At 48.9% G+C, this 21,323-nt stretch overlaps 1 protein-coding gene and 1 long non-coding RNA gene across 3 annotated transcripts in view; one reads left to right on the top strand and one right to left on the bottom strand.

The window, feature by feature from the left end:
* The window catches only part of DNAH2 (dynein axonemal heavy chain 2), a 3,497,426-nt gene that overhangs the window by 210,447 nt on the left and 3,265,656 nt on the right, over positions 1-21,323 (top strand). For both annotated transcript variants that reach the window (XM_078670326.1, XM_078670327.1), the window contains 2 exons: positions 288-516; positions 2,529-2,639. In XM_078670326.1, the coding sequence (XP_078526452.1) occupies positions 288-516; positions 2,529-2,639 (340 nt within the window). The remainder of the gene's footprint in view (positions 1-287; positions 517-2,528; positions 2,640-21,323) is intronic.
* LOC144799129 (uncharacterized) overlaps positions 1-21,323 on the bottom strand; it is a 117,858-nt gene that overhangs the window by 80,388 nt on the left and 16,147 nt on the right. The gene's annotated exons all lie outside the window — the stretch shown is intronic.

Raw genomic sequence — 21,323 nt, 5'->3', positions numbered from 1 at the left:
CCTTTTGTTGCTCAGCTGCATCTCTGTTTGTCTTTGTGTACTGATCAGACCACCTTACAATGGAGCTCAGTTCCAGAGTTCTTACTTGCCACAGATTAGCAAGCTGTTTTCTGAATTCAGTGTGCATTCTTTCTTCACCATTATAAACATAAAAATCAGTAGGAATACTCCTTGCAAAGTCTTCTTTTTGTAATTTAACTTGTGCTATTGTTTGGAGGAGAGAGCCTGTAATGTTGAGTGGCTATTCTTTGATTTAGCTTGTGTTCCTTTTTCTTGTCTTTTGACAGAGCGTGGATCAAATTATGTATTTCATCCGCAAAGAAAATGCCACGCTTAGGCCGGAAACATTGGAAGACAATCTACAATTTGGCTCCGTGCGGGGAGGACACATCGAGGCCTTGCTGCGACTCATGAATGGGATCTATGCCCCGCAATTCTTCAGCATCACCTCTTGGCCAGAGAGCATAAAGAACCACTTCGCTGCCCAGCTGCATCGCTTTCTTGCATCTCTCACTGGTAGTGCCTCTGATTGTTATCCTTTCCCACTGAAATAGAATCCTAGCATCCTCTTAAATGTACAGGCCACCTTGTCAACCTCTTCATTCCTGTTCAATTCCTTACTTAGACTTGCTTGTTATTCTCCAATTACTGTTTGGTGGTGTATGAGGTGGTCTTTTGCCTTTTGGGCTTTGTCAGAACATTTGATTGGTAAAAAACAGACCGAATTGCAGAATAAATTCCCTCTCTGGGCTGTTTCCCTCCCAAGTTAGATACTATTGTGGTTGAAATTAGAGTTTGAAGCCTGAGACAGATCTCACATTGGATAACTAATGTAGCAATTTCCCAGGCTCACTAGAACATAAAGTGAAGGGTTTGTGTTGATGAGTATTCCTCAGATTCTAGACTACGTTGATTGTAAAACAAATGAATCCCCTAATGGGACCCCACCACACACAAAAATGTCCAGTGTGAAGAACCATATGGACAGGAGGGCCATGGATGAAATCTTGATATAAGCCAGACATATAAAGTAAATACGGTTCTGCTTGACGTTGTCTCATGTGCTAAACTAAGAAATATGATCAGGGAATTCTTTGAGTTAAGCCAAGTGTAAGACACTATTTAGCAATTATTTAACATATATATCAGGGGTGAGTCCCCCATGATTCTAAGAACTAGGAGAACGATACAGAACTGATTGGAATGGATGAAACTGAAATCTAAAATTTGAGTATGTTTCTGAAGCAAAGGCTGGGTGAGAAAGAGAATATTCATAATTTAAAAACTAAAAAATAGGAAAGCATACTGGAAACAACTGAGCCACAAATATATATCAAGAAAAATAGAGGCAATAGCACAGATGATCAACTACAAATCATGACTGCATGCATTCAACCTCATAATGGGCCTGCCTCATAATCTCTGGTGGATCCTAAGCATGTTCTCGACTGTGTTCGCATGATGAATTTGCTTTGTCTGCACACACAATTGCAGAAGTAGAATTACTAATTCCCACCTCAAAATGAAGGGGTTGTAGGCAACATGCTGTGTTTAAAATGTTCAGTTAAGCCTCCCCGAAACCGCTCGTGGCTCTCCGAATTGCGCAGCCAGCCCTGCGTAGGGTTGTGGGCCTGGCGCTGTGTATACCTGGACCCTCTCTTTAATCTTTATATGGAAAATAAAAACAGATTTCCAAATAAAATGAAGGGGGAATAGAAATGCTAAATACTATATTGAGTGCTATAGAAATTTATAATGAAGCGCTATTTGCAGATGTCCTGTCTCGAACTATGAGAGGCCATTTTTGCAGTCCTTGAAGAAGCAGCAAAGATGGGGATGCTACAATCACTCTATAAAGTAATCTCACTAATAAACGCTGAAAACACCTTTCTGAGCACCATATTGGATAAAAGACTTACGAGCAGGAAACATCTTGGTGCAACCTCAGTGGTTTTGTGAAGTCTAGGAATGTGGCAGTAAAATTACTGAGGATATTTCCACTCCGTGCTGTGACTAAGGACGGTGTTGATGGACAACACCAAGCCTTGACAATGACACCGAAAAGACCCGCAGCACATGAAATTGGTAGGCTTGGAGGAGAAGTCCTTAAAGGGCTACAGAACAGGTCTCCATTCTGTTGTATTTTCTGTCAATGGACTGTTTGACAGTGAGACAGAAGAACTCGTTAGAGGGACGGGTTGGGAGGGTTCCTGTGGACTGACACTAATTAGGGGCTTCGGTTGGAGTACAGAAGGATCTGTCATTTTATTAACATATAGGATAAAACAGATATTGGCTAACTCCCTGAACCACAGTTTGATCTTTGTGGTTCGCCTTCATTGTTACCTAACAAGTATGTATTTTTCCACCAGTTCTGCACCCTAGTAGAACGGCTATTTGGATACGGCGGATCCTCAATCAGGCACAATCTACACAACAAAGGGAGCTATTCACATTTCACAGTAATTTTCCTGTTGTACTTCCAATAAATCCAAAATCTTTCTCTGATTTGCTTTTGCCTCTTCCAGACACACGTTACAAGCTGCAGGGTCACACTGTCCTCTACATTCCCATTGAAGCCATGAACATTCAACCTGAGAAGGCCATTCAGGACAAAGAACTGGTCCAGCGGTTGGAAAGTAAGTGACCTGTACCATTATTTAATGGTGCTACTGGTATGGGAGCTTTGGCTTTTATAAGGGATTACTGGCATTAGGGAGTTTAGTTTTTCTGTCTATAACAATTACCTCACTACAGTATGTAAGACTGATGTGCTGCATCTGCTACATTCATTAACTCTCTTGGGCTCGGTGTGCATAATTTAGAACACTACAGGCCAGATGTCCCTTCAGGCATCATAGGCCAGGCCTTAGGCATCAGTGCCATGGGGGTACGCTGCCCTTTAAAGGTATCACGGGGTCATCCCCAGAAACATTGTCCTGCTGCTCAGGGACAAACATTAGGCCACTGTGGGTGAGCTAAAGCAGTTTGTTCACTTGTTGCAGCAAGGCCCATCTGCTCAGTGACCGTAAACACTTCAGCATGCTGATAATATAGCACCCACCTGCCTTTTGAAGCGAGTTTCACTATGAGGTCTGAGCAAAGTGGAGGAGTATAAATATGGTCCGGCATTGGGGATATTTGGTAATAGAACATTTGGTAATAGTATTAGGAAAGGGTGTAAAAGTGATCAGTTGTTTTCAATGAATCTGTTCAGCACAGAGACAGCTTTTTAGTTGGTTTGAAGCATTTGCAATGAAATATTCATGGTTTCTATTAGAACTATGTCACAAGTGTGGGGAGCTATTGATCACGTCTTAGTCTGAACTCTTGAAGACTTTGCTGGTTTTGTCAGAATTGAGAATGACAACTGAGATTACTGTAATGTCTCTTTTAGCAAAAATTAATTAATTGCCCTGCATGAAGCCTATGGAAGGATGAGTCACTGCTGAATTCATTGCAGCTTCAGCAGATGTCCACTGCTATTGCCCTTGCATTGCCCTAGCCTAGTGTGAGGGTGACATACGTATACTGAACAGACATTAACCCGCGTGAGAGAGCTCAACCAGCCAAGGACCAAATTGACCTCTGGCTGTTGTGGCCTCTTCTGTTGACACACAGGGCTGCATGCCGGAGCTCCCCTTGGCTCTGGCCTCTTTCTTAAACCTCCATTTCAGGGCAGTGTGAAAAACTGTAGTGTGTGTGCAATGAACCCAAGTAAGAGTAAAGCCCGTAAAAAACACCACTGTCCCTTTAAATTCTGTCTAAATTATTATTGTGTTATGGTGGGTTTGATGTAAATGGATACATCTCTGCCTGTGGATCACAGTAGTCCATGTCAAGATGAGTTTACTAGAGAGAGAAAGCCCTTGTTATGGAAGCGAATCTAGAGACAAAATCTGGTATGCAGAAACTGAATATGAGACGTAACTCTGGGCAGTTGAAAAGAACGATTTGACATCTTTGCTTAAACCCTGTATAATCATCGTTAAAAGTTATAAGACTATAAGGATAACAAGTTAAAAAACTACTTTCAATCTGAGTCCACCCACACCATTGCACTGGGCTTCTGACGTAGATCAGATATCTGACTACCTCTCAAGAAAAAACTGATTGTTAGGAACATGTTTAAGGCAAATCTGTCTCTGAATATAGAATACAAAAATGGGATCTCTTAATTTTTTAAAAAACTTTATTTAATTTTTGTACAATACCACACATACAAAGCAATCTACAGTTACATAATATTTAGTGCGTTTCGCCCTTCATTTAGTACAGACATCAAGTAGTCACCAGAAGCTACATTATTACATACATATTTGAGGAAGGTGAACTCGACAGGAGGAGGTCAGGACTTCTCCCATTGCAGGACTGTGGCACTCAGCATCTCTCCGTGGACATGTTATTGGTACATGCAGTAGTGCCTGCTACCAGGGTTGATTGTTGGCAGTGGTTTTGAGTGTAAGGCAATAAACTCTCAGCGGTTGGCATATGTCACAGGCCTAGAGGTAGGTGGCTGCAGAGTTGCATAGAGCTCGCTGTTTGTGTCACTGTATATTAGGCTGTTAAGGCGTGCATTTCTAGTGGGTGGCGGCTTCCTGCCCACTGAATGGCAATTTCTCTTTTAACAAGTAGTAGGGCAATGGCAATAAAATGGCGCAATGTAGTAGGGATGTCATGGATGTATCCCAAGAGTGCTAGCAGTGGGGAGGATCCAATGGTGATTTGAGTCATAAGTGCTAACTTGAAAAAAATATCCTGCCAGTATGATGCTATCTTGCTACAGGTCCACGTCATGTGGGCAAAGTCCGCTAAAGGGGAGTGGCAATTGGGACAATCGCGCGTGTGACTTGGATCTATTTGATATAATTTAGCGGTTGTAACATATGCCCGCCAAAGAAATTTCAAACGTAATAATGAATGGCGATGATTAAAGGATGCTAATCACGTTTTTGCACAGCATCTGAACCATTGTGAGTCGGATATAGGGTGTCCTAGATCCTGCTCCCAGGCAGCACGCAGCTTGGCATCCCGGGTAGGTAATGTAGGAAGGTGGATACCTGACTATGGTTAGCCCCAACTTTTTGCCTAGTGTTTAGCTGGTTTTCGACTTAGTTGGCCTGGAATCCTGCTATTCAGGACCCCAGGCTATCTGCTCCCTCTGTAAAATGGAATCCATGTACTGTAGGTACATACCAAATTGGATATTGGGTCACCCTTGTGAGTCCCTGCATAAGTGTACCCTAGGTACCCAGGGCATAGATGCACCCAAGCCTACCAGGGGCTGCAGCATATATTATGCCACCCCTGGCTGGCCACCTAAATTGACACAACTGGCTGATCACTCAGCTGGGGCAAGGTCGTGTAATCACCCCTTGCTTAGGTATAGTATCCCTATAGGCAGGCCTTAACAATCCTGGAGGCAGAGTGCTTGGTTATGTGTGAGATGGTGCTCTAGCATGAGCTGAACCTGTCTGCAGCTTTCGGAACCATGTCCTTATAGCTGTTCTATGATATAGCCATACCATATACTCTTAAGTGTATTATAATCCTCGCGGTTGTATGCTAACTTTGGTTTGGCTTTATCTAAACATGTTGTGTAAGGTGTCATACGCTTTGGAATACTACCCCCTCGCCAATTCTGGCGATGGGGTTAGCATTCCACCCTTCGAGAGGGAGAAGACATGTTGTTGCTGACTATCCCGGTTACAGTTAACCAGAGCCCCAGCGTCACAAAATGGACGCTGCTGCCACAGACACGAGTCTGACCTCCTGCTGCTCAGAGTCCTTCCAGTCTCGGAGGTTTGGACAATAGGTTTCCTGCCTGGAGAGGTGTGAGCACCACCCCAGACAGGACTTTGTGTACTGGTGACAGGGAGGGCTGAATAGAATGAGACATACCCCAGTTCAAACCGGTTGCTGGGGCACTCCAGCCCCAGCTCTGGCGCGAAAATGGACAAAGGAAAGGGGGTGTAACCACCCCCCTTCCTGGTCCCACCCATAGGAGGGACCTAGAAAGTAGTCCAGCCCCTTTTAGTTGTATAAAGGTAGGAGCTGACCCCCAGGATTTTTAGATTTGATCCTGAACTGAAACTTGAAACGAAACTCTCGACGTTCTGCTGAAGCTGAAGGCTGAAGAATCTCCCTTGTGGCCAAGGAGTGACCACCCTGGGCAACCAGGCACCATCCAGCAAAATCAACGGCTTACTTTGTAGACGTTTCCCGCCGGAACCCAAGCACAGAGCCTGACAAGACCCAGACTTCCAGATCTCTCTGACCCTCTCTTCCCGTCTGCAGCATAGCTGAGATCCGTGGAGGCGACGAGACACGTGGGACCGGCCATCTTGAAAAGTCCACGACTTGCTAACTGTGCAGCTTCTGAGGAATCCTCGAAGCTGTGCACTGGGGATTGAGAAGCCCCGAATCCGAGCTCCTCCTGCACCGAAGATCAGCCCTCCACACTCCACGAGTTCTGCGTGGGGCCTTCTGCTTGTGTTATGCTCGACGCGTTGTCCGGTTACTGGCCCGTTGGCTAGTAGCCTCTGTGACGACAATCCTTTTGAACCAACTCGCTGGTCTGGTTGCTCCAGACTGGCCCTTGCCTCCCTGCAAAGGTGAGGCACCTCAGACCTTGCTGGTCTGCATCAGAAGCCTTCTTTGTATCCTGCGTGGGTTGCCTTTGCCAAGGCTTGTTGACTCCAATCCGGCAGTCGACCCCTCCATCTGCGAGAACCTTCGTGGGACAGCTCCTCTCCAGCATCTGGTCGTCCTCGACGCCTCCTGGTCCGCGTGGCTGAAGAGACAAGCTTCACGACAGCACCTGATTGCTCCTCGACGTCATCTGGTTCCTTCCTGGTTCCACCCGGTCACTAGCTAGCGACTCAGACTCTGTCCCCTCTGCTTTCAGGTCTTCTTCATCCTCGATCCACCCTTGGATCCACCCGGCAGCATCTTTCTTCACAGGCTCCATAGACTTCAACGACGAAACCCGACACATCTTCACACCTACCCGCTTCCTGTGGGTGAGGTAACTCGAGTACTTCGGTGCTCCCAAGGGTATTGACTATCCAAGTGTCTAGGTTTTTAGTGGTTTCCTTCTAGCTAGACCGGAAGTGTCCTAAATCCTTCTTTTTCTAAACTCTAAGTTCCCATTGACTTAACATTGGCTTTCACGTGTGTGTAAAGACACTGCACGCGCCGCCTGTGGGCCTCCTACTCCTAACCTAAGGGTCAGATAGTGTTGCCCCAGCGATTCTCTAGGCCCTAGGCCTTTCCTTTTCTCCAGTCGTGGTTCTTATACATCTTACTTAGTATATGGTTTTACTCGCCCCTAGGGCCTAACTGTAAATTGTGCTATTTAAAGTATTCTGATTAAGTAACTTGTTATGTGCTTTGGCCCACTGAAGTCATAAAGAGTTCAGAGGAGTGTGTTAGTAAATAAATACATATATTTTTTATATATATCCTGTGTGGTGTCCTTTCATTTGATATTCAAGGGGTTACATATGGTAAAACAGCAGGCTTTACACGCCCTCAAGAGTCTTTTAGCCTAAGACTGTTCTGTCCACGCTACCACTAGGATAGCTGGTCTATAAGGTTGACTTACAACCATCACCATAAGGGTTGTTTGGACTGGTGCAAGGTGCTCACTAGAATAGTGAACATCATATACCAGGCCAACTTCTCACAGGTAATAAGACTAGGCTTGTGTGGTAAAGTTTAGAGATAAAATTATCCCGGTCAGTGTCTTTAATAATCAATGTCGGGGTGGGAAGTCGTCCGGTTCTAAGGGTAACAGGGAATCTGGGCTGTAAGTGCCCCCTGCAGACGCTGCAACACAAAATGGTCCATCAAGTGGTCGGTTTGGAATCGTGTATCTTCTGTTTGTGAGAACACATGTCTGTTGGGGAAGAGGTCCCCAATAGTGCTCAATGAATATCTAGAAAGGGTGCATTGGACCAGAGCTTCTTGCTTGATAAACAGCCACGGCTTGGGAGCTAAGGGGAGAACTGGTGAATACAACAAATGGCCACCAGTCATACATATCAGTCGCTTGCAGGCCCAACTAGTTGTGGATACAGTTTGGATATCATGTGGATCGCACGGCAAACCACCGACAGGATTACTGCCAATGGTGTTTGGGCAGCCAAGTCAATCTTAAGCTTGGTGTAGGAGGAAACATCCATTACAACGCAGTCATTACATCACACTGCTTTTACAACGCAACTGCCTTTACATCGCCTGCCATTACAACGCATGCCATTACAACTCATGTCACTACAACGCATGTCACTACAACGTATGCCGTTACAACGCATACCATTACAGCACATGCCATTACAATGCATTATATGGTAAGTAATGGAGATTTTTTAGTTTTTGGGTGGGTATGGGTTTTAGGGTAGATGGGAATAGTAATTTTTACCCCTACGCTATCCAACACTTTCCCTACTGTTGCACTCACCGGAGTGGGAATAGTAGTTTTTACCCCTACACTATCCAACACTTACCCTACTGTTGCCCTAAAAATATTATGCATTGAAATGGTATGTGTTGTAATGGAAAGTGTTGTAATGGTAGTTTTTAAAAATGCGTGGTAATGGCATGTGTTATAAAATCATGCGATGTAATGGTCGTTGCGATGTAAAAACTGCGTTGTAAAAGCATGTGTTGTAATTGTTTGCATTGTAACATCATATATTTGGTGTAGGGTATCCGGGCGTCAGGGTGGTACCAGTGCAGAGCAAAACTACGTTGTGCACTAGATAGTTGAGGTGGAAGTTGGGGACACTCGAAGCCTCTCTGCTTGTACGGAAGGACCTTTGTGTCCCATCCATCTCTCTGCTGCCTCCCCTTTCCCCCCCTAAGATAAGGCATGTGAGGGTGGTGCGAAGCTTTGCAAAGAATGCGTTAGTCAGTGGGAAAGGATATTGTGAAAGAGATACAAAAACTCGGGAAAGGCTACCATTTTGATGATGGCTATACGGTCCGTCATCGAAAGGGGGAGTTGTAACCAGAACTCTACTCGAGCGGGCAGTTTGCCCACAGCAGGGCTGTAATTAAGGTAGAAGACTTGTTCCTTGTCTCCATAGATATGTAACCCCAGATATTTGGTAGAGGTGTCGCACCAGGGCAAAGCGAATTCACTGTCAGTCCTACTTGTAGCTGTCGTTAGGGGTAATAGATCGAACTTTCCCCAATTTATATGTAATCCTGATAGGGCTCCATACCGGATTATCTCCCGCAGGATAGATGCCATATTTTCGCTTGGGTGCTACACACAGAGGATGATATCATCAGCATGGAGTGTCATTAGGAGTGGACCAGATTTCAATTTCAGGCCTCTGTGAAGGTGGTGTGCCTGAAAGCGACGTATCGGGGTCTAGAGCTATAATGAATAAGAGGGGTGACAGAGGGCATCCCTCTCTAGTTCCCCATGAAAGGGGGAAAGGAGTAGGTAGCACCTCATTTAGACGAATGCATACTGTGGTGTGCGTATATAGCAGTGTATAAGGGATGCGATGCCCAGGGGGAGACCCATTTTCCTCAATGTGTCATGCAGTAAAGGCCATTCTAGTGAGTCGAATGCCTTTTCAGCGTCTAATAGCGCCGCCACGGCTGGCATGAAGGGACATATTCTGTGCCGCACTGCAAAGAGTGTACGTAGATTCAGGGTCGTAGATCTGTGCAGGACAAATCCTTACTGGGCAGGAGATAATATTTGATCCATTAGGAGAGAGAGTCGGGTCACTATGCAAATATTTTGTTATTGAAGTTTAGCAATGAAAGCGGCCTATAAGAACCACATTGCTGTGTTTCCTTCCTGGGTTTGGTGAGTAGTATGCTCACCGCTTCTCAGAGAGTGGGCAGGAGTATGCCATTTTCCAGCTATTCCCTGTAAAGTTCTAAGAGATGTGGGGCTAGCAGTTGTTTGTACGTTTTATAGAAAATCCCTGAAAACCAATCAAGGCCCTGGCGCCTTCAAGCCATCCATAGATTCTTTTGCTTGGATTATTTCTTCTACCATGAATGGCTCCCCAAGAAGTTGCTGGTGTGCGGTGATAAGCCACACCATAGCTATTTCTTACAACTATCTAATTCTATCAGTGGCGCGTTCCATTACTTGGAAAGTATACAGATCAGTATAGTAAGTAAGTATTTCATTCTGAATACCCAGTGCATCTGTAACATACGTGCCATCTGATCGTCGGAGGGGGGATATATAAGATTGGCCCCTGGAGGGTTGCCGCATCCTGGCCATTGTGCAACCCAGCCTCTCTCCCTCCCCGTACCTCTTGGCCATCGTGAACTGCCCGAAGTCAATGAGCTTCTCTCTCAGCCGACTCTTGAAATTCGTCCAACAAGGGGGCTCGGCGGTGTAAGTGTGGTGACAACTGTTGTAATGTCTCGGACTGGTCAAGCTCAGCTAGCTTCTTATCAATTTGAAACAGGGTTTTATGCAAGTCTCTCAAAATCCCTGCATGTTTGAAAATACAAATCCCTTTCATATGTGCATTGAATGCTTCCCAAAGGGTGGTCCAGGACTCAACAGTCCCTTTGTTTATTTTTAAATATTCTATTACAGCAGTGCAGAGCAACATCCGAAAGAGTTCATCTTGGAGCTCCATCCACAGGACTCTCTTCTGCCTTTCAACCCGCTCTAGTAATATGTACCTTCAGTACTACTGGGGAGTGATCCGGCAGTGTGCTGGGAAGATCCGATATGGAATTGATCCAGGGACGCAAGGACCCAGTAGTCAAATCGCAAGTTCAGGTGTTAAGTTGTGCAGAATGATATGTGTATGCGGGTTGGAATGGGTTCTTCTGATGCCAGACATCGACTAGTTTATGTGTAGCAAAAAACTCCTATAAAGTGCGCCAAGAATGAGTTTTGGTGCTCAGGGTATTCGCAGTGCTGTCCAGTCCAGGGTTAAACAATATGTTGAAATCTCCTCCCACACAGATGTGTTCCACATATACTAGGTCAATCTGTGTTTGTAGGTGTTGGTAGAATTACGGGTGGTCGGTGTTCGGCACATATATGATTGGTAACATGATGTTTGTTCATAATAGCTTGCCAGTCACTTATAGATACCGCCCCTCTACATCAGCGTGAACCACTGATAATTGAAACGGCATTCGCTTATGTATCAGTGTGGAGATTACTCTTATGTATGTGCTATACCTGGAGAAAAAAACGACGTGGCCCCCATGTGGATGCGAAGGCGGGAGGTGGAGTGGGGGATTAATGTGGCTCCTGTAAAAAGGCAAGATCGACCTGATGCGCTGTAAATATTGTAATACCTGCTTGCCCTTATGCTGATTGTTCAATCCTCGTATGTTCCATGTTGCTAGTGTTATGTCTGCGAAGGGGTGGACCTTGTTGTGTACTGTCACTGCATATTAAAAAAGAAAAGTGAATGCAGCTGAGATAGGTGGTGTGGCACTGTCAATAAACTGTGAATCTAAAAGCATCAAACATACCCAATACTCATCACATTTTACCTCTTCACCTACCCACCCACACCCAGTCTCGTTACACCAGGGGAGAGCCCACCCCAGCAGACTTACTCAGGACATAATCTCTCTCAACATAGAGTGATAACAAATCACACTCCAGGGTGGCAACGTCACGTTGAGACCCCACATCCTGTAGGAAGAAAAACAGATCATTATGATTGTCTTATACTTAAAAATGAACATTATCCGAGGTATTTTAAAGGCAGCCAGCAACAGAAAATCAATGTGCACGAATCTTATGCACAGCTAATACATAGTTTCACTTTAGGGCTCTGACAATCAGCCAGTAGAAGAGAGATCAGCGCTGGAGTGGACATCTGATGGTCATCTTCCGGGGATTCGTGCCGCAGCATGCTCCTTGGAGTATTGGCGATAGAAGTCCTGCACAACTGTTGGAGTGTCAAACAAGCGCGGTTTGCCATTCACCTCTTCTTGCAGCTGGGCAGGATAAACCATCCCATATCGAAGCCCCAGATTGTGCAGTGTATACTTAACACCACTGCATTTTCGGTGGGCGTCCTGTATTATTGCGGTAAAGTCCAGGAACAGAGAGACCGAGGACCCTGTCAGCTGAGCAGACCTTTTTCTCTTGCCAGGCGCAGGGCTGTGTCACGGTCCTTAAAGTTCAACAGGCGAGCAAAGAGTGGGCTCGGTGGGTATCCCAGATTTGGGTGCGGTCCAAGGGAGCAGTGGGCCCTCCCGGCCATGAATGTTGACGTGAAAGATTCTTTGCCAAACATGTCTGACAAGAGTTGTACCAACTGGTCAGTGCATCCAGTGTTCGTAGATTTAGGTATCAGTAAAATGCAGATATTGTTATGCCTGCTTCTGGCCTCTAAATCCTCGATTTTCATTGCAACTGTTTTCATGAGTCTTTCCATGCGGTCTAGTGTCTTGGCTATTTGAGCCAACCCATCCTCCACACCCGACGCTCTGCTTTCAACAGAGTCAAGCCTCCGTTCATGACGTCCCAGTGGCAGGAGGTTTGGTTTGTCGAAGTTTAGCTGACACTGCTTCGGTTCGCCGCGGACCATATCCCGTTGTAAGTGTAAAGATTGATGACAATCGGCCCCGGCCAATTAAACTGCTGCAATCAGTGCAACAAGTTAAGGTGAAGGAGGGTTTGTTCCTATTTTGTGAGAGTCACACTGCTGGCGAGGTAAAGGAAGCCAGCAGCCTTGTTTTCGAAGAGTGAATGTGGTGCCAGGCCGCTGGCCTGAAATAAAGGAGAAGGCAGCAAGGGTGGCACCCCCGGCAATGTTAATGGTACTCTGCTGCACAATGTTTAGGCACACCGTTAGTCACTGTGCATCAGTAACGAGGGCCGATGGCATTATCACGGGGGTGGGGGTCGGAAACCCTGGAGTCAGGACCAGGAGGCGCACCGCAAACCCCGTCCCTCCTGGTCCCATTGTCCAAAGGTCAACAGATTCACTAGGGCCCCAGTGAAAGCAGGCAGGTAGCACTTCAGGAAACAAGAGAGAGCTACCTCGACACTGCATTCCCAACTCCGGCTGCATTCCCAACTCCGGAATTCCAGTGCCTGGTACAGTCACCCCAGGCCGCCTCAGCATCCAGGCCAGAGCTATTAGTGTGTATGCAGGAATAATGGCTTAAGCGGGGGTGGACAAGAGGCACACACGCAGCAATGGGCCGGCCCACAGGCTCACCGTGGTCCCTGTTACCGCAGGGCCTCTGGGGGGAACACTGGCTGAACATACCTTGGTCCGTGTGTGCCGTTCTCTTGTATGGCCTTCTGTCATGCCCCTAGGCCACTTTTCCCGTGAGCGAGGCTATTATCTGTGGGCCCGCCTCTATGCAGCAGTGTCCGGGGCCCGATGGTGCTTAACCCCACAGCCTCACGTAATGACCCCAGTCCAGTCGCCAGACGGGTCTCTCTGGGCTGAGCCGCAGATTTCCTCCTGGTGCACGTGAATTCTGGTGAGCCCCGCTGCACAGCACACCTCAGAAGCAGCCGCATCTCCAGAGCAATCCCGCTCCGCCGTGGTGGGGTCAGGCTAGGCTTCAGCTGGGCCGCGGCAGGTCAAGATGACTTTGGCGCTTGTGCGCCGCTCTCCCCTCAGCAAGGTGGCCAACAGTGAGGCAGTGGCCAAGCCAGGGGCTGTCCCCCAAGGATGGTGGCATGCCGGTCATTATGTGGCCAGGATTGTGAGGATGCCGGCAGAGCTTCAGTGCTACATGGCCATTGCGTCGGCAGCCTGGCCAGGCCCTCTTAAATATGTGATTTCTTATGGAGTTAGGTGTCAACTACAAAGGTACATTATTCCATATGGAAGCCCATTATTCACTCCAATTATTTGTGATCTCCTTGACCAATTTGAACCAAACGTTGAGGAAATAGTCTTTAGTTTTCGACTTTTAAGGATTCGAAACTTGATACAGATTGGTCAAATAGGGTCAAAAATTAGAAGAGGAGTATAAAACATGTCTTTATTACGTTTAACACAGAAAACTTTACAGGTACCTTTCATTGTAATCCACTCCAGAACTGCTCAATAAAAGTCCACCAAATTCTGCAGGCACATGGTGCTCACCTCCATTTGGTGTCTTGTGTTGTTTAGTGACAATAGCAGTAGGTTTGGTTTTCCAAAACAATATAACTTTAGGTTTGCATGTGTCTGTGGGAGGTGTGAGGCTTGGTTATAACATTGGAATTATGGCCAGTACCTTTACGTGGGAGGTTTGACAGGCTCACGAGGTCAAGCTTCTTTCCCTACCCCTAAATTTGGTTAAGTATTTAGTTTGGTTTTCATAATCATTTGAGCGTGTTTGATTTATGTATCATACATAACTATAATGTTTGAGACATACATTTCTGCCTGCCAGGGTGAGGGCTTTACCCACATCAGTTCGATGTTTATGAAAATGGAAATGTGTCTGAATTTAGAACTCAGCATAACTTGGGACATGTATGTGTCGGTGGCAGATGTTAGTTGGAACTGCTAGAGGGTGGGCTTTGCCATTGCCGTGTTTAGGCATTGTTTTTAGCATGGTGCTTGTGGTTATTGCTGTTTGTAATCATTTTCTACAAGTGTTAAGGCTGGCATGTTCCTACTCTGTGCACATGCACAATCATCACTGTTTGTTTGCAAATAATTTCTCAGCGAGCACGAAGATTTATGCACGTATACAGCCCTGGCTAATGCACACTTGGACTCTTGGATACTGCTATTTTCATTACAACAAAGAAAACTGACAATCAGAAACTGAAGCAGAGTTCGGCGGATTTCAGTTCAAGCTCATCACATTACTATTTGTTTGACTTCTTACAGAGTAGCCTAATACTAGTGCCCAAAATTCCTTTGAAATATTCCCAAATCTGCACAAACTTCCTTCTCCTAGTTCTGCTCTCCCCTTACGGTGTAATTCATTTGAAAATGCAGGTCGGAGGTCCATGGTCTGGATCTTCCTCACAGAGTGGAGTGGAATAGTTCAGGTTCTTAGGTTCTAAGAGGGGCGTTCAAATCTACAGTATGTACTCCTGTATACTGGGACACAATTTACTGTTTTTATTGCATGTTACTTTAGCTATTTAACCGGTGTTTCTCAGACAAATGTACTTCTGATTATACTGTTTTGGCTAATTGGATTAAAAATTGTAAATATTACTGTTTTGAGCCTGTTTCCTTCTATTTATTTGGCTGCAAAACCTGAAAATGTTCTTTGAATTGTGTTTCCGGATGAAGCGCATGTAGTAGGATACTCAAACTTTTATGAATTCAGAGGGAATACTCCTGTTGAAAAACTAGGATTACAAGTTAGTACATTTTCCAGCCTCTTCTCATCATCCATGAGAAATGCCATACATTTTTAAAAAGCTATTAAAGTTCCTTCAAAATCTAAAGGTAATGAGGATATAGGTTGATGTGGTGTTAGTAGTGTTTATAACAAAATGTATAATGAAATTCACGTGTTCATGTACTACCATAACCACATCTCTGAACTCTCTTGTCGCTTTAGAATGGCCAATATGTGAATGAAATATAAGGCCAATATGTTGGTTAGTTTAGAAGGAATGTATGACTAAGTGTAGTTGCACTGAAATGAGAAGTAAATGTGCAATTGTGGTTTAGTTTTGTGGGAATGTATTGTTATTTTGATTAATGCATCTGACGTTGAAGACATGAGCGGTCAGGTTCTTATTCATTCATAAACTTTACTCGACAATTAAGTCATAAAAGTATCACATAAAACATACATCTATTACTGGATAAAATCTTATGCAAAATACATTTATATAAATATTTAAGAAAAGATTAAACTCCACAAGACTAATGTCGAATATACTATTGGAATAAAAGACCCATTAAAATCAATTTTTAAAAACGAATGTACAGTTTACAATATTTGTAGGCTAGATTGTCGCTGCTCCTGACTCGATTAATCATAATAAAGAGCGCCCTCCCGTTATTTGATAAACTCCAAATGATCTGGATAAAAACTCTTGTCAAATTATTATCAAACTATTTTTGATCGAATCACCCACGCCCATTTTAAAATTTTTGCCATGGCTATAGCAATTGGGGGACTGGGGTCTGTACATAATACTCTTAATGCCTCTTCGTGTCTGTGGGTACCAATTCGCTGGCAGACTGGTTTCACCCACTTTTTCCGAGGTGCAGCATACAAGGGACAAAAAAACAAGAGGTGGCTTATAGATTCTTGTTTGTCCCTGCATCTAGGGCATTTATCATCAGTAACCCCCACCGTCTTGCGGTAAATTACCTATCTGAAAGAGACACGTTAGTATTAGATTCCTTACCTTAGAATATCCCCAGGCGTCAGACTGGATCCGGAAATTTTTGCGTAGCAGTACCCTTGCGCGTCGGTAGGCGTCGTCTGCGGCTCCGCGTCCGTCGTCGGTGTCGTGGGTGCCGTAATGACGTCGTCGGAGTACTTAGACGCCGCCTCCGCGTGCTGACGTCATTTCTTCTTTTTTCCGCGCCAGCTAGCGCAGATCTGGAAAAAGCAGTAACCCTAGTCAATTTTTGACTAACTTTTTGATTGCTATTTCGAAGTCTCTCGACTCCGAAACGGTGCCGCTAGGGATGCCCGGCTTCAAGCATTGTGACGATTGCGACCGACTGATGTCGGTCACGGATCCTCACCGTGTGTGTTTGTCGTGTTTGGGCGTCGACCACGACGACAAGGCCTGCTCCGACTGCCGGGCCCTCTCTTCGAAAGCCAGGCGGGAGCGGTCCCGCAGGCGACTCGAACTCCGGCAGTCGGTCCCGCGCCGTGAGAGGTCCCGATCCCATGGGAGGTCGAGGGACAGGTCGCGGTTTCGGAGCCACCACAGCTCCGAGAGTAGGCCGCACTCCTCCGGGTCGAAGTCGTCGTCAGGTTAGAGGCACAAGAAGTCCAAGCGGCGTCATCGCTCCTCGGACTCCCCCTGACGCTCGCACGATGCGGCCGGGGGTTCGGGTGAAACCACCCACGCGGCTCCGTCGGAGTCGCGGGCGCCGCGTCCAGCTCCACACCCTCCGGTCCCTGGGCTGAACGCGTCGCCGGAGGAGATCGAGCGCTTCCTCATGGCCATGAGGAACCTCTCTCCTCCGACGGGCTCCGCGGCGCCTCCGGGCCCAGCGGATTCGTCTGGGAGCCCTAGCGGGTCGGCGGCTCCGGCCCCGACGCCGTCGGGTGCTTCGACGCCGCCGACGCCTTCGGGCCCGGCGCCGCAGGTCCCCGTTATCCCGACGCCGCCGGTGCCTTCGGGCCCGGCGCCGAGGGGCCCAGTTGTTCCGACGCCGCCGGCGCCTTCGGGCCCGGCGCCGCAGGACGCCGCTGGTCCTCCTTCGGGATCTGGTTCGTCGCCGGTGGATCTGACGACCTCCCCGGCATCGGACCCTCAGGTGTCGCCTCCCTCGGGCGGCGCCGGCCCCGGTCCTACCTCCGTTCCTGTTCGGCCGTCGGGACGGCCCCGCTGGGCGCCGCTCCAGACGCCGTTAGGGGAATTTCACTTATATGAACAGGCCCCATTCGTTGAGGACCCTGAATTTCAGGAGATGGGTGAGGAAGAGGACTGGGAGGGGTCTTGAGGACCCTCTGACCAGGGAGTGTCAGTCTCAGGAGGACTGGACAGGAGACCTTGGGGAGGCCAATGGCCTGGACACCTCTCCAGACACTGGGTTTGTCTCCCCTCTTACCGTGGCTTCGGAGGAGGGGGCAACATATAGTGTGGTGCTGATGAGGGCTGCCAAGGCCTTGGGCCTTGAGCTCCCCGTCGCGGCCGTGAGGACTAACCTCCTCACTGAGGTCCTTAAACCGCAGTCAAGCTCCGCCGAGCCTCTGCTGCCCTTTAATGAGGCCTTGACCGACGTTCTTCTGGGCACTTGGTCCAAGCCCGCTACGGGTTCGCCCGTAGATAGGAACGTGGCCAGGCGCCACCGCCCAGCCCCGGGCGACCCATGTTTCCTGTCCTCCCACCCTACCCCCGAGAGCCTGGTCATCCAGGCCTCCAATTCCCAGACCGCATTCCCGTCGGCCCCGCCTGATCGGGAATCCAAGAGGTATGACCAGTATGGGAAGAAGATCTTCTCATCCCTTAGTCTAGGCCTGCGGTCTTCCAACACCGCCTGCCTCTTGCGACGTTACACCCACTCTGTGTGGGAAAAGGTCGCAGAAGTGCTGCCAGAGTGTCCATTGGAGGTACGGGCCAAACTCGGCCAAGCCCTTGTGGAGGGCCGGGATGCAGCCAAGTATTCCATCCGGTGTGGGCTGGATACCACTGACTCGCTGGGTAGAGCGATGGCAACGACGGTGGCGGTCAGACGCCACGCCTGGCTGAGGTCCGCCAACTTCTCGGCCGATGTCCAGAGCACGCTCATGGACATGCCGTTCGATGGCAGTCCCCTCTTTGGCGACAAGGCAGACCATGCGCTTGAGCGTTTTAAGGACTCCAGGGCTACGGCCAAGTCCTTGGGCCTCTCGGGCCAGCGCCAGCAATCGGCTGCCTCTCACTCCTTTCCTGGCCACGGAAGGGGTGCGCCCACACGCGCCGCCAGCCACGCACCGCAGGGCAATACCCAACGCGGTGGCGGCCGTGGGAACCGCCGTCCGGGCGGTTGGGGGCAGTGGCGAGGTCAGTCCACACCTTCCCCCGCAGCATCCGCCTCGAAACCCTCCTAGTCCGAGCTTTCAGGCCCATGTGACGCCAGTGGGGGGCAGGGTTCGCCATCACCACCTCCACTGGCGCACTGTCACATCGGACAGGTGGGTGCTGCAAATCATCCGAAGGGGCTACTCCCTCCCCTTCGAGGCGACTCCTCCAGCCATGCCACCGCAGAACCACCGTGTATCGGGGGATCATTTGCGACTTCTGCAGGAGGAAGTTACGGCCCTCTTGGCCAAGGGGGCCATCGAGCGCGTTCCTGGGCCAGAAGTAGGGTGTGGTTGCTACTCCCACTACTTTCTGGTGCCCAAGAAGGGCAAAGGGGGCCTACGCCCTATCTTGGACCTAAGGAACGTCAGCGGCTTCCTCCGGAAGGAGAAGTTAAAAATGCTGACTCTGGCTCAGGTTCTGGCTGCCCTGGACCCAGGAGACTGGATGGTAGCGTTGGACTTGCAGGACGCTTACTTTCATATCCCCGTCCTGCCTGCCCACCGGCGCTACCTGCGGTTCATGGTGGGCCACGAGCACTTTCAATTTACCGTGCTCCTCTTCGGCCTTACCAGCGCCCCATGGGTGTTCACAAAGGTGATGGCGGTGGTCGCAGCTCATCTGCGCAGGTTAGGGGTTTCAGTCTTCCCCTACCTCGACGACTGGCTGTTGAAGGCGGGCTCGCCCCAGACAGTCGTCAGCCACCTCCAGACGACGGCGTACCTCCTGCACCAGCTGGGGTTCTCCATCAATGTGCCGAAGTCGCACCTGTGCCCCTCTCAGAAGCTCCTCATCAGCGGAGCGCTTCTGGACTCGGCGCGGTTTCGGGTTTATCCGCCCGAACAGCGGGTCCGGGATATTCAGGCTCTGATTCCCATCTTTCAGCCGTTATCCCGGGTTTCGGTCAGGTTGACGCTGGGGCTGATGGCCTCCTGCATCCTACTGGTGCATCACGCCAGGTGGCGGATGCGGGCTCTGCAGTGGGACCTGAAGTTTCAGTGGGCCCAGCATCAGGGCAACCTATCCGACCACGTCCTGATCTCGGAGGGCACTGCGAGACAGCTGCAGTGGTGGCTCACGGACCGCGATTGGGTCAGCGACAGATCCCTCTCCCTTCCCCAACCGGAGCACGTAGTTGTGACGGACGCGTCCCTCCAGGGCTGGGGAGGCCACATGGGAGAGGCGGAGATCAGAGGCCTCTGGTCTCCGGCGGAGACCCGGCTCCACATCAACCTGTTGGAGCTCAGGGCGATTCGTCTAGCACTGAAGGCATTCCTCCCCTCTGTCCGGGGGAGTGTAGTGCAGGTGTTCACGGACAACACCACCGCCATGTGGTACTGCAACAAACAAGGCGGGGTGGGGTTGTGGATCCTTTGTCAAGAGGCTCTTCGCCTTTGGCAATGTCTGGAACGCCAGGGCGTGACCCTGGTGGCTCAACACCTGGCGGGTTCTCTGAACGCCAGGGCGGACGAGTTCAGCCGTCGGTGCATGATGGATCACTAATGGCGTCTGAACTCGGACGTGGCGCAAGGCCTCTTTCAGCGATGGGGAGAGCCTTGGTTAGATCTATTCGCCACCGAAGAGAACGCGCAATGTCATCTGTTCTGCGCGTTGGAATTTCCAAGGCGGCACTCGCTCGGAGACGCTTTTTGTCGCGAGTGGAGTTGCGGTCTGTTGTACCCCTTTCCGCCTATACCACTTCTGCCCAGAGTGCTGAAGAAGATCAATCGCGACCGGGCCCAAGTCATCCTTGTGGCTCCGGACTGGGCGAGAAGGTACTGGTATCCAGAGCTACTCAGTATGTCAGTCGATCCCCCGGTTCGTCTGCCTCTTCAGGAGGACCTTCTGTCGCAGCAGCAGGGGACGGTCCTCCACCCGAACCTGTCCAGTCTCCACCTCCATGCTTGGAGATTGAGCGGCGACAGTTGAGGCCATTTGACTTGCCTCCTGAAGTTTGTAACATCATTCTGGCAGCCAGGCGTCCCTCCACAAAGTCGGTATACGCCTGCAGGTGGAACAGATTTGTGGCATGGTGCACAGCAAAGGCTGTGGATCCCCTCAATGCCCCTCTTTCTGAGGTTCTTCTCTTCATTCTTTCTCTTGCCAAGCAGGGCTCTGCTCTGGGCACTATCAAGGGCTACCTTTCTGCCCTTTCAGCCTTTCTCAGGCTGCCTGATCAACCTTCTTTGTTCAAGTCCCCTATTGTGAATAGATTTCTTAAGGGCATCACACACACGTTTCCTCCTGTTCCGTTTGTGATGCCTCAGTGGGACTTGAACCTGGTTCTTACCTTTCTGATGTGCGCTCCCTTTGAGCCACTTCACAACTGTCCTCTTCGCCTTCTGACCTTGAAGACTGCTTTCCTGGTTGCCATCACCTCTGCCAGGAGAGTGAGTGAGCTCTAGGCCCTTTCTTGTACTCCACCTTTCCTTTCTGTCCATCCGGACAAAGTGGTGCTGCGTACCAAACCTTCTTTCCTGCCCAAGGTTGTCACGGCCTTCCACATCGGGCAGTCTATCACCTTGCCAACCTTCTTCCCGCCACCGCATCCCTCTAAAGAGGAAGAGCGGCTCCACCGTCTGGACCCAAAACGTGCGCTCTCATTCTACTTGGATCGCACACGCCAGTTCCGGGTGGATGACCAACTCTTTGTTGGTTACGTGGGCGCTAAGAAGGGGAAAGC

The sequence above is a fragment of the Lissotriton helveticus genome, chromosome 12 (genome assembly GCF_964261635.1).
Source record: "Lissotriton helveticus chromosome 12, aLisHel1.1, whole genome shotgun sequence".
Classification (NCBI taxonomy): Eukaryota; Metazoa; Chordata; class Amphibia; order Caudata; family Salamandridae; genus Lissotriton; species Lissotriton helveticus.
This window is presented reverse-complemented; position numbering and strand designations above follow the sequence as displayed.